At 45.8% G+C, this 14,361-nt stretch overlaps 1 protein-coding gene across 1 annotated transcript in view; it reads right to left on the bottom strand.

The window, feature by feature from the left end:
- Positions 1-14,361, bottom strand: part of LOC134466164 (potassium/sodium hyperpolarization-activated cyclic nucleotide-gated channel 2-like) — a 96,438-nt gene that overhangs the window by 18,115 nt on the left and 63,962 nt on the right. The window contains exons 9-12 of the mRNA XM_063220060.1: positions 13,655-13,801; positions 3,347-3,451; positions 1,328-1,463; positions 283-377 (exon numbers count right to left, since the gene is read on the bottom strand). Coding sequence (XP_063076130.1) covers positions 283-377; positions 1,328-1,463; positions 3,347-3,451; positions 13,655-13,801 — 483 coding nt within the window. The remainder of the gene's footprint in view (positions 1-282; positions 378-1,327; positions 1,464-3,346; positions 3,452-13,654; positions 13,802-14,361) is intronic.

Raw genomic sequence — 14,361 nt, 5'->3', positions numbered from 1 at the left:
CGTTAAGTTGAGGGTGGAAAGTGCACTGTATCACAGTACACAGTGCAGAGTGTGGAGAATGGAACACGCTCATAGAACTACTAGCAGTCTAAAATGGCCACCCACCAAAAAACCTCTTCAGTTAGCCATGTGTAGTCTTTTCTCCCATTGAAACCCATCATAAGGCATGGCTATTGAACAACAAAAATGGCCTCTTCAGGAAACCTAGTTAGTCGTTTGTTCTCCCTATGAAGCTCAATATAGGACTTGGCTATTGAACTACAAAAATGGCCGCCCGCTCACCTCGTTGAAGTGGTCCACGGAGAGGGAGAAGAGGCGACAATAGGTCTCGGCCTTCACACTCGCCGTGCGCCGACCCCGCGTCAGCAGACAGATCTCTGCAGAGGGATGGAGAAACAGGGGGAAGAGAGAGAGAGCAAGAGTGAGAGAGGAAGATAGAGAGAGAGAGCAAGAGTGAGAGGGAAGGTAGAGAGAGAGAGAGAGCAAAGAGGGTGGAGTAATGAAGAGGCTTCGAAACCCGCCCACTCAATGCAAAAGCGTGTGCTCAAGTTGGGTCTCCAAACGGGGTGTTGTCCCCTTCTTCTTCTTCTCTTTTTGAGGTGTTTGCGCGAGAAGTGCGTTACCGCCATCTACAGTGCTAAGGGGACTCTCTAATTTACTCTCAACCTCAGGACTCCGAAGGTTTCCTAACCGAAGGTCTCCTAAAGGGGCATTCACCCGACAGAAAGTGGATACCGGAAATGAACTGAAATGACTTATCTCTGTCTACGTATCAGATCTCTGGAGAGAGGGTCTGGAAGACCTTCGGAGTCGCCCTGCTGCCAAACCAAAAATGCATTTACATTGAATTACACCGGTGTTTCTCAATCTTTTTCAGACCGAGGACCACTTTGTCCCCCCAAAAATATTTAAGGACCACCTGTCAACTGAATTGACAGTTGAGGGCTGCTAATTTGACACTGCTAATTTTGATGCAGATCACACAATTTTTGTTCAAATTTACAAGCCGGACTTATTGTGGTGAAAATAAGACTTCAGCTTCTTTGTAATTATAAATAATACATTTATAAATGATAAAATATAGCCTACTGCTAGCTCGTCTTGGAAAAGTAGAAATCCTCTCGCGGACCACCTGAACTCTGTCGTGGACCACAAGTGGTCCCCGGACCACACTTTGAGAATCACTGAATTCCACCCATCCACTCCACCCGCCTTGCCTGGTTAACACCAGACCTAATCACAAGTGAGATTGTCTTTCAGATCGAAACGATTGTGTAGAACTTAAGGCAGTATGGGAGTTCCCAGGCTACCACCTGCCAGGACCAACCTCCGAAGTAGCTGCCGTCGGAGAGCTTCATGCCCAGCGTCCCTCTGGTGAGCACGTTGACCACGCCGTGCTGAATGAAGAACATCTTCTTCCCGATCGTGCCCTCGCGGACCACATAATCACCAGGCTGGAAGACCTGCAAGACAAAACAAAACAAAAATAATAAGATTTGATTTTTTTTATCTTTGTCATTGGATGCTGTGCACATAAAGACATTTTACTAAATATCTCATTTTAGACAGACAGACAGACAGAGAGACAGACAGACAGACAGACAGACAGACAGACAGACAGAGAGACAGACAGACAGACAGACAGATAGACCAGGGGTCGGGAACCTTTTTGGTGGAGAGAGCCATAAACGCCCATTTTTTAAAAAATATTTTTTGTGAGAGCCATACCATTTTCGCCATTATTTCTAATGCTAATTGTCATGCACAGAAGGGAATAAAAGTAACGCTTGCATTGGGGACAAGAAGGGAGAGCTAACGAAAGAAGAACTAAAACTACTTGTAGATGTGCTGATGTGCATTTAAGAAGCCACGCGCATGCATTACCTTTAGTTTCTATCTTTTATGCATCGGAGTTGCCAATGAGCAATGAGAATGACGGAGGTGCTTCTATTCTAGCCATCAGACAGACACAGGGAAGGTGCATGAGGAGGGAGGAGGGAGGGAGAGAGAACTTCAAGACAGGATGCTCATCTTGGTCGCGCTGACATAGTTAACATTTTACAGTTGATATGTGGCTGACATGTCTATTTTTAGTAATTCGCGAAAATGCCCTACAAAGCGCGTCCCTTACCGACATGCGTCCCCAATACAGAACGCATGATTTAACCGCCAAATAGGCTACAGGGCGATTCCGTATTTCAAGGGACGAATGGCAACCCTACGTTTGCCTTCGCATTGTGGCACCAGTTATCTCGCAATCACACTAAACTGGGAAAGACTTACGTCAGTTGATTCAGCAAAAGTTCTTCCTGTAATCGAGGGAGAAGTACAGCGCTGCATTTATATCCCTCACTTGCGTTTCCTCCACTTGATTTGCCATCATAATGGCACGGTCGTGAACAGTTTCTTTGTTTTGGATACAACCGTTAGCCAGCTGAACTTTAGGTAAAGCATTACGGATGGAATGTTATCTCACACGACACGACCCAGCGCTGGCACGGCATTGTCCAATAAAAAAACGCGTTTTTCATATCTGTACAGTAGCCTTCGTCGAAGGCCTGTGCTTGGCTCAGCTGATCGGACCTGGGATGGATTAAATGCGCATACTTTATATTTTGAATATTATCTTAACTTTTCAGTAGGTCCATTTTTAATTTAGTGGCGTAACAAAATTATTCATGGCTAATTGAGTAAACAAATGACAGGTTTGTCCGAGAGCCACATGCAGTTCCCAAAAGAGCCACATGTGGCTCGCGAGCCATAGGTTCCCGACCCCTGATATAGACAGACAGACAGACAGACAGACAGACAGACAGACAGACAGACAGATAGATAGATAGATAGATAGATAGATAGATAGATAGATAGATAGATAGATAGATAGATAGATAGACAAACAGACAAACAGATAGACAGACAGACAGACAGACAGACAGACAGACAGATAGACAGACAGGCAGTCAGGCAGACAGAGAGACAGATAGGCAGGCAGGCAGACAGACAGACAGACAGACAGACAGATAGGCAGGCAGACAGACAGACAGATAGGCAGGCAGACAGACAGACAGACAGACAGACAGATAGACAGACAGGCAGTCAGACAGACAGACAGACAGATAGGCAGGCAGGCAGACAGACAGACAGACAGGCAGGCAGACAGATAGACAGACAGACAGACAGACAGACAAATAGACAGGCAGACAGATAGATAGATAGACAGATAGACAGACAGATAGACAGACAGACAGGAAGACAGAGAGACAGATAGATAGACAGATAGACAGACAGATAGATAGGCAGAAAGATAGATGACCTCGAAGTGCAGCTTGGTAAGCATGACGGTTACCTCGAAGTGCAGCTTGGTAAGCATGGCGGTTACGAAGTTGGGTTCGGCGTTGGCGAAGAGAGGCATGGAGGCCACCAGCTTGCGGCAGTTGAAGTTCACGATTTCCTAAAACACAAAAGCAACAGTGACAAAGAGAGAACATTGAAGGTGCTATGTGTAATATGTTTAATAGTTACCAGTTTAGTAGTTACCATATTTTGTCGTTTAAAAGCTTGTCAAAAAGGCCGCAGGTTTTGAACTTGGAAATTGGACAGTACACTTTCCATGGTCATGATGCCTATTCATGAATGTTACGTTTTTCACGAATACTTACCACCACCATCAAATTCTAAGTATTCATTATGACTGGGTGTAGAGAAGGGGAGTAGAGTTGCCCCACCGGGACTCGGACCTTCTGGAGTAGTAAACTGGGACTCTCACCACTACACCAAAGAACCAGGGGTCCTTATCTCGAAAGCGTCTTTGCTAACGACGGTAGCAACGTCCTCCGTAAGAGCGACTCAACTCCCTCTCAACAGAGACGCTCACCACTAAATCCAAGAGAACGGTAAGGCGGTCTTAAGACAGTTAGCAACGACAAGGATCGAGAAACGGACCCCAGGCTCATTGGTGTGATAGTCAAAACACACACACAACCCTAGTGATGGTCACTCCATCACACTGGGATATTGGAACTTTCCAAACTGTACATGAAAAGGTGGCTCTTCTCCATTGTCTGCCATTTTGAATTTCCAGACAAAAAGACATCTTTAGTTGCAATACCTACTTCTTCTTCTTCTTCTATGAGTTTTAACGGCAGCCGGCATCCAAAATGTTGCACTGCTGCCACCTAGAGATCTGAAGTGGCTAATGACCTAAGTCCTAAATCCTATGGTACAATCCTGTATCGCGCAGGAATTTAATTAAGTGTCGCCTGCCCTTACCTATCCCCACAGTCAACACATTTTGTAGAGACACCTGTTTTAGTCCATTCTGTTTTAAAGAATTTATCAAATCTCTTCTCTGACGGTCATAATTCAAACAGTCTAACAAAACATGGTGAACTGTCTCCACCTGCTGGCAAGCACATAAGCCATCCGGGTGTTTCCCTAAAATAAATAACGTCCCATTCAAACATGTATGGCCCAGCAACAGTCTAGCAATGATCACACCATCCTTGCGATTTCCACTACTGAAAACCGCAACTGATTCAGCGACACTACCATGAATTGAAAACAAATGCCTGCCTTTTACATTACTTTCCCAAAGATGTTGCCAACACATAAGAGACTCCCTCCATACCAGACTCTTTCCTTCTGACTTTGACATGGAAATATTGGCATCTATAGTTTCCCGTTGCGCTGCAGCCTTTGCCAACTTATCTGCATCTTCATTCAGCTGGATACCAACATGAGCAGGAACCCATAAAAAAGACACACTCACCCCACATCTTCCCACATCTCTAATAGCCATAAGGATATCGTAGACCATGTCTTGCCTCCCCTTGGAAATACCCTTCCCAAGACTCCTGACTGCTGACACAGAGTCGCTGCATATTAATACCTTTCTATTCTGTATCTGCTCAGTCCACTTAACAGCCATTAGAATGGCATACAACTCCACAGTAAAAACACTCAACATGTCAGAGGTCCTCTGCATTTCCTGCACGTCCATTCCCTGGGCAACAAACGCAGCCCCAGTAATCCCTGTATCTTGGTCCTTGGACCCATCAGTGAATAGCAAGAGACAATCAGAATATGTATCAGCCACGTGACAACAAAACATCGATCTCAGGTCTACATCAGGATCTTGCTCCTTTATTTTCAACAAAGACAAGTCAATACTTGGCACCTCCAGCTGCCACAGAGGAATAGGGGGCCACAATACTGTTGGGCAAAAGGTCCTCTGCAAGACATTCAAGTCCCTGGCTACACCTTCAGCGGTCCATCCAAAACTATTTATAGTTGCCACCTCCTTCTCCCAGCTTGGCTCAGTCACTCTTATGACAGGGTGATCTTGACGCTGACCCATCAAATTAACCCAATAATTCGCCTGCAGTTGTCGTCTCCTCAAGCTCAGAGGCATTTCTCCCGTCAAAACTTGCAAGGAACAAACTGGAGAAGACCTCACAGCACCTGCACACAATCTCAATGCCGCTGCTTGAAGAACATCCAGTCTAGCCAGTACTGTATTTGATGCAGAAGCATACACCAGGCTCCCATAGTCAATCCTTGCCCTTATTAGGTATATGTATATCAGTTTAAGAGAGGCCAAATCTGCTCCCCACTCCCTCCCAGCCAGACACCTCATCAGATTCAAGACATTCTTGCATTTATCCACCACCCTTGACACATGAGCCCGCCATGTAAGCTTGACATCAAAAAGTACTCCCAGGAACTTAAAAGAGGAGACCTTTTCCACTGGACGGCCATATAGATAAAGGTCACTGTCTTCACATACTCTCTTTCTTGTAAAAAACACTGATTTTGTCTTTTCAACAGAGAACCTAAAACCCCACCTCCTTCCCCAGTCCTCCACAAGGGTCAAAGCCTCCTGAACCTTTTTCACAGTATACCGCACATTTTTACCCCTCTTCCATAAAGCACCATCGTCCGCAAACAGAGATTGTCCAATATCATGTTGTACAGTGGAAAATACATCATTGATCATTATGTTGAAGAGTAAGGGGCTGACCACACTGCCTTGCGGCGTTCCATTCTCTACTGCACATTTTCGTGACATGTCCGCCCCAATCTTCACTTGAATACTCCTGTTCTTCAAAAACTCCATCACCCAATTAAAAATATTTCCTCCAACTCCCAGCAGGTGCAACTTAATCAAAAGTCCCTCCACCCAAAGCATGTCATACGCCTTTTCAACATCCAAGAACACTGCTACAACAGTTTCTTTATTAACCTGGGCTTTCCTGATTTCATGTTCAAGACATATAATGGAGTCAATGGTATTTCGCCCCTTCCTAAAACCACTCTGAAATCTTGTCAGCAACCCCTTTTCCTCAACAAAGTGCATCAGCCTACCATTGACCAGCTTCTCCATTAGTTTACCCATCTGTGAAGTTAATGCAATTGGGCGGTAATTTACAGGTTTACTTGCATCTTTCCCTGGCTTTCTGATGGGCACTATGACAGCTTCTTTCCACCCTGCAGGAATGAGACCCTCGTCCCACACCCTATTATACAGAGCCAAGAGTACCTGCAATCCCTCATCACTCAAATGAGACAACATTTGGTAAGAAATTTCATCCTGTCCAGGGGCTGACTTTCTACATGATTCCAAAGCATTCTTTAATTCTGATAAAGTGAAAGGGACATTAAATTTATCCTCTGATTTGTTCTTCTTTTGTATAATCCCACCAAATTCACACATGGTCTCCTCTCTTCCCCGTCTTTCCTCCTCTGAGAGATTATCAGTACTGTGGACCTTACTCAAGGTTGTCACAATCATTTCCGCCTTTTCCACATCAGTGACTGCCAGCTGACCACCATCTGACAGAATGGGATAGTTCCACTCTCTCCTGTTACCTTCCATTTTTCTAATCATACTCCACACATCATTTATTTCCACAGTACTTCCTATGGAGCTACAGTAATCCCTCCAGTAAGTCCTTTTCCTTTGCCTAATGACCCTCCTGACCACTGCATGGGCCTGCTTATAATCAATAAAATGCTGAAAATTATGTGAATGCTTCAACTTCCTAAAGGCCCTGTTTCTAACTTTCACAGCCGCCTCACATTCCTCGTTCCACCATGGGACTGCAACTCTATGCAGCTTTTAGGGATAGCTTCCATCGCAGCCATATAAATTCTCCGTCGCACCTCTGCTTCATTTTCCTCAACATTATCTGTGTTTGGAACTGACCTGAGGAACAGGTCACTAACTTCACTAAACCTCTCCCAGTCTGCCTTCTGAAAGACCCACCTTCCTGGTCTCACTCCTGAGCGCAGTCTGACATCAATATCTATTGTACAGACAACAGGGTAATGATCACTCCCTACACCACTATCATGAACTTCCCAGGAACACAAAGGGGCCAACCTAGTTGAAGAGAGCGTAAGATCCAGTGCTGACTCACGCCCCGTTTTAACATCAAATCTAGTTCCCTTACCATCATTTAAGCAAACTAAATTCTTCTCACTCAGCAGATCCTCTATAGTCTGACCATTGCTATCAGTACTTTCTCCTCCCCATAATGAACTGTGTGCATTAAAATCCCCAGCCCACAACACATTCCTCCCATCCTGCCCTTCTATGTTCTCCAAATCAGTGAGGACTAAACGTTTACAAGGGTTGTAATAATTAATAATCACTAGACTCCTTGAATCCACCCAGACTTCCACCACCACATATTCCTGCTCCTGTCCTACACCCAGAGCCCTATATGGTATACCTTGCTTTACAAAGGTAGCACAACCCCCACCACTCCCTCCCACTCTGTCCCTCCTAACAGCAACATAATTAAACAAAACAAAATCAAACCTTGGCTGAAGCCACGTTTCTTGGATACAAATCACGTCTGGTTTCACACACATATCATTTACAAACTTTTTAAATTCTTGTCCATTCGCCAGCAAACTCCTTGCGTTCCATTGAAGAATTATCATCCGCTATCTTGGCTGGATGGAACCATACAGAGACCATCTCTCACCTCTTCCCACTTTAAACCAACCATACCCAGATGCTGAGTCGCTGCCTTCGTTATAATTTGAATTCTCTCAGTCTTAGACCTCACTTCCGCTGTTGCATTGATCACCCCTGCAATAAATATTACCAGGTCTCTTTTCTCCTTCCAGCTGTAGTCCTGTACTTTAACAGGCGCACACCTCACCTCCTTATCCACGACTGCAGTTGCTTCCCCACTCACAATAGGTCTACCATCGCGTCTAGAAAGACCCAACCTCTAGCCCAGACGTGGGCAAACTCAGGCCCGGGGGCCACATGCGGCCCGCTCAGCCATTTCATGCGGCCCTCAGAGCCTTTCCAAGAAAAAAATGCAGATTCATATGGTCACTCATTCTTAAATTGGCTATCTAAAACAAGGGTCTTGGAAACCTAAGATTAGATTACTAAAGTCTACAACTAGATACAATTAGCAGGAATGGCATAACTGACAATGGTGTAATTATGTTGGCGTACACCATTTTTTATTATTGGCACGGGCAAGTTGCCTACGACATCTGGCCCTTTGGTCAACTTTCTAAACCCAATGCGGCCCTTGGGCCGAAATAATTGCCCACCCCTGTCCTAGCAGCTTCAGCATAGGACACTTTGTCCTTCACTTTCACGTTATGAATAATCGTCTCCCGTCTCATAACTTCACATCCCCAGAACGCAGCGCTATGCGCCCCTCCACAATTACAGCATTTAGGTGACGTCCCCACTCCACACTTCCCATATTCATGCGCACCCCCACATTTCGCACACGTTTGAACTCCTTTACAAGCCTTGGCAGCGTGACCAAACTTCTGACATTTAAAACATCGCAAAGGCTTATGCATGAATTCCCTCACTCTGTACCGCACATATCCTAAATACAACTCAGTGGGCAGATCTCTAGAACTGAAATGAATCAAAACAGACTCCGTGTCTATTTTCTCAGCACCCCTTGTCAAACGCTTTGCACTCAAAACATCACCACATTTTTCCCTCAATCCCTTAACCAACTCACCCATTTGCATTGTCACGGGGATTCCAGAAATCACCCCTTTGCACCCTTCAGTACCAACTCTAACAACTCTCACCACCTTCGCCTTCCCAACAGTCTGTAGTCGTTCAGCTTTCACAACCTGTTCCTCAGAAATACACCCAATCAGCAAATTACCATCGTCCAGCACTCTGGCATTCTTTATCAACCCTACCTGCTTTTTAAGAGCAGCTGTCAACTTCAATGGATCCACATTTTTGACACCCTCACCGTCAAACCTCACAACCACAAAAGAGCACCTCTCCCCGCCATCCCCACTTCCCTCAGACGCTGACCTGGGTCTAGACCTTTTCGGGTCACGACCATTCCTCCTCAAATTCCAACTACCATCATCCTCCTGAATACCATCCATACTAACAAACTCATCCCCTTGCCCACTCTGACTCCCCACCATGGCAGAAAAATTCGCAAGGATACCGTATACCGGACCTATACAGGCCGTCGGCCGATATTCTTACCGAACTTTACTACTCACAGCCTCTAACTACTCTAACAAATCAAAAAAGAAAACCAAAACAAAAAAAGGGGGGAAACAGTGAATGGAAATGTCAAAGGCCACTTCAGACTCAAACTACCCGCCACCACTGAACAGTCCGACATGCGCACTCGCTCCCTCCTACCAGTTGCAATACCTACTCTGACCTCCATCCTAAAAAGACATCTTCAGTTGCAATACCTACTCTGACCTGCATCCTAAAAAGACATCTTCAGTTGCAATACCTAATCTGACCTCCATCCTACTCTGTGCATTTAAGGACAGAGAAAAAAATGTGACACATTATGACAGCTTGGTTACTGTTTTTGCATATAAAGACATAGTGTGCCATATGCAACCTTGCTTCCTCCACTTGTGCTCGTGGCCTCGCCCCGCCTCCTGGCCCCTCCTCCTTGGAGAAAACGATAAAGTTTCCCAGCTGTCAGCCTAGCCACAACAACTTTTGGGGACTGTTTTTCATACACCATCCCAATTGCAAATGAGAAAAAGACTTTACAATTGAGCTTTTGCAAGATATTGAAATGTAATGCTGTTGTCAGTGATGTCATCATGACATATTACGTCCTGATACGAGGCCACAAGCACAAGTGGAGGAAGCAAGGTTGCATATTGGAACGCACACTTATACAATGACCGGGCAGGGTTTCCCAAACTGGGGTGCCTGCACCCCTGGGAGTCTGCTGCATGCCACAAGGGGGTGCTCTAAACCTGCTAAAAAACTTCTTGGTCATTCCTGTGATTCCCATTCTCCAAAGTGTGAAAAGACCAGATATAAAGTCATTTTAATTGTGGACCATGGGAAGGCCTGCCTCGTGAAATTGTAATGTTATTTTTTCTTATCAAAAAATGTTGGGCATTTGACCCCATTTTGCCTCATAACTTCATTACCATTTGTCATACAGCATTGTGAGTGGCACTGAAAGCTGACGAAATGACAATGTCCAATATATTAGTAGATTACACAATTATAGTTGTCTATAAAAGCATAGCATTAGCTCACCAAAATATCAGTTAGCTACAGTATTGTTTACAATGCACAGCATCTGGTGCTTGTATTTACATTTCCTTCACAACCAAATGCCAACTATCTCGCCTTGCGTGAAAAGATTGGTCTCAGCAACATCACTTACAGAATTAAGACTCTTAACCAAGCTCTTCTACTGAACTGCACGCCACGTGTCTTCCGTTTCAACACATGGCTGCCGTCCAACCAAGCACCGTTGTTAGGGCAGCATTGGGGCTTTCAGTGCACTGAATTGAACCCCTTAGCGCAGAGCCTATGTTATAACCTTACTGTCACCAAAATTGTAATGGCTATGTCTTAATCTGTCATAGCAATGTTGTTATGAAGTAGTTGAGTATTTTCAGCAAATAGTGAATAGGCCCGCCTGCTACCCCATCTGCAGTAAGAAGCTACAGGAATTTTCAGCCTGAAACAAGCGAGGCTGGACTGGTAATCTGGCATACAGGCCATTTCCCCGGTGGGCTGGACTGGTAATCTGGCATACAGGGCATTTCCCCGGTGGGCTGGACTGGTAATCTGGCATACAGGGCATTTCCCCGGTGGGCTGGACTGGTAATCTGGCATACAGGCCATTTCCCCGGTGGGCTGGACTGGTAATCTGGCATACAGGGCATTTCCCCGGTGGGCTGGGCTGGTAATCTGGCATACAGGGCATTTCCCAGGTGATCTAGACTGATAATCTGGCATACAGGGCATTTCCCCGGTGGGCTGGACTGATAATCTGGCATACAGGGCATTTCCCCGGTGGGCTGGACTGGTAATCTGGCATACAGGGCATTTCCCCGGTGGGCTGGACTGATAATCTGGCATACAGGCCATTTCCCCAGTGGGCTGGACTGCTAATCTGGCATACAGGGCATTTCCCCGGTGGGCTGTACTGGTAATCTGGCATACAGGGCATTTCCCAAGTGATCTAGACTGATAATCTGGCATACAGGCCATTTCCCCGGTGAGCTGGGCTGGTAATCTGGTATACAGGGCATTTCCCCAGTGGGCTGTACTGGTAATATGGCATACAGGGCATTGCTGGACTGGTAATCTGGCAAACTGGTAAACTGGTAATTTCCCCGGTGGGCTGACAGTCCTCAGGGGCCGATGCTTTTGGGTTTTTTTGTTTGTTTGTTTCAAAATTTCCCTCAGAGACCCACCCACAATGTAGATGGGGCAACCCATGGGTGTATACTTCACTAACAGTCGGTTGAGCATATCATATTTGTAGTCTTTTCCCCCATTTAAATCCATTACAAGACGCGGCTATTGAACTACAAAAATGTCTGCCACCCCTCACCTCTCATTCTTCACTAGCAGTCGGCTGAGCACATCACAATATGAGTCTATGAGATGAAGACATACAAGTCCAATTGTTTTTTGTAGTAAGTCCAGAATTGTAGATACCTGGTAACATTTGATTTTTAACATTGACATTAGAAAATGTTATATTATTACAATTAAGAAGCTTTTGTTTTCTGACTTCAAGAAAAATCTAAATAAAAAATGTAATGTTCAAACTGCAAATTAAAAAAAAAAAACATAGGCCTATGTTCAAAATGTGAAAATGTGAAAATATGGACTTGTATGGTTCTTCGTCTCAGGGCTTCAATTGTAGGAGGGGGGGCGGGGGGGATGGGGGGGGTGTAGCGAAGGGGAGTAGAGGCTCTTTGGTGTAGCGGTCAGAGCCCCAGTTTACTACCCCAGAAGGTCTGGGTTTGAGTCCCGATTGGACAACTCTTCTCCCCTTCGCTACAGGGGGTCTATTTGGTCTGTGCCAAAAAAAAATCCCGGGCGGGCCGCTTTTGTGGTCCTCGACGACCAGCCCAAGTGTGTGATTTGAGACATGTGTGGCAAGAGACTACAACGATATCAGACGTCAGTTATCACATCACAGCAATAAGCAGATGCTAAGTGCACAGGAAATATACAGAACAGGAAATATGCTGAGCAACATGGCAAGAAGGTTTTTTTTTCTTTCCAGGAAATTAGCACAGGGTTAGGTAGAGTGCGAGAACACACACACACACACACACACACACACACACACACACACACACACACACACACACACACACACACACACACACACACACACACACACACACACACACACACACGCACACATCCCTCCTTCTCCCACAGTTTTTCCATGACAGAGACTCCAATACCCGTGTGTGTGTGTGAGACTCCAATACCCGTGTGTGTGTGTGTGTGTGTGAGACTCCAATACCCGTGTGTGTGTGTGTGTGTCCGCATGGAGACATGAACAATGACACAAACAACCGTCTGCATGTGTGTGTGCGCGTGCATGTGCATGTGCATGTGCATGTGTCTGTGTGCATGAGGGTACTGTGTGTGTGTGTGTGTGTGTGTGTGTGTCTGTCTGTCTGTGTGTGTGTGTGTGTGTGTGTGTGTGTGTGTGTCTGTGTGTGTGTGTGTGTCTGTGTGTGTGTGTGTGTGTGTGTGTGTGTGTGTGTGTGTGTGTGTGTGTGTGTGTGTGTGTGTGTGTGTGTGTGTGTGTGTGTGTGTGTGTGGAAAATTATTTCCAGAGTGTTACAATGTGCCATGTATTGTCTGTCTTCACAATTATGCAGTTAGGCTCCCCCTCATGTCTTGTCATGTAATCAGCAGACTAGCTTGATTGGTGCCTATCGGGCTGATTGGCCACACCTGTGGACCTGATCATCGGAGTCACCTGCAGCAGTCCTATAAAAGGACTGCCAGAAGACTGCAGCCACAGACACTTCCCCACCGGCTTCCCCTCCTGACCTGTCTCCTGACGCTCCGCCGTCCTGTTTTTGGTTTATGCCTTTGTGAATCTCTTGGACTGTGCCTATGGCACTTTCATTTTGTTTTGGACATTGAGCTTTCATGCTCCTTTTTGCCCTTTGTTAACCCCTAGACATTTGAATATTAAACCTTTTTGAGCTTTCGTCCATGCGTCTGTCCCCTTATGTTACCCGTTTGTAACACATAGCAACAGGTTTCCTGGCTCTATGGCGGGATCTGGGTAGCCATTTGTAGTCTTTTCCCCCATTTAAATCCATTATAAAACGTGGCTACTGAACTACAAAAATGTCTGGCGTCAGCCCTCACCTCTCGAAGGGGCTCGTTGAGCTCCTCCAGGATGCTCTCCTCGTCGAACATCTTGCCCTGGTAGCGGTGCTCGTAGTAGTCGTGGATCTTCTGCCGGAAGTCGGCCGGCAACTTGTGGAAGGACATGTACTGCTCCACTTGCTTATACTGGAAGGAGATAGAGAGAGTTAGCCATTTGTAGTCTTTTATTCCATTGACACCCATTATAAGACATGGCTATTGAACTACAAAAATGGCCTCTTTCAGGTAGCCTGGTGTGTAGTCTATGTGGAGGGACATGTAGGCTACTGCTCCACTTATTTATACTGCAGGAGAGAGAGAGAGAATTATGGTGTGTAGTCTTTTATCCCATTGAAACCCATTATAAGATATGGCTACTGAACTACAAGTGGCCCAAAAATGGCTGCCGGCTGACAACTCTTCAGGTAGGTTCCCTAAAACGGCCTGGTTAACACGCCTCCCTCGGTTTGCTACTGGTCGAGGCCAGAAAAGGCTGTGCCAAAGTTTAAATATATTTTTTTGGGGCTTTTATGCCTTTATTTGACAGGACAGTCTGAGATGGTGACAGGAAGTGAGTGGGACAGAGAGACGGGGTGGGATCTGGAAATGACTCGGACTCGAACCGGGGTCCCCGTGGGCACGCAAACCCAAATGTGGGGGGGGGGGGGGGAATTTGTCGCATATCGCCGGTCATGAAATTTTTCAAA

The sequence above is a fragment of the Engraulis encrasicolus genome, chromosome 16 (assembly GCF_034702125.1).
Source record: "Engraulis encrasicolus isolate BLACKSEA-1 chromosome 16, IST_EnEncr_1.0, whole genome shotgun sequence".
NCBI classification, from domain to species: domain Eukaryota; kingdom Metazoa; phylum Chordata; class Actinopteri; order Clupeiformes; family Engraulidae; genus Engraulis; species Engraulis encrasicolus.
This window is presented reverse-complemented; position numbering and strand designations above follow the sequence as displayed.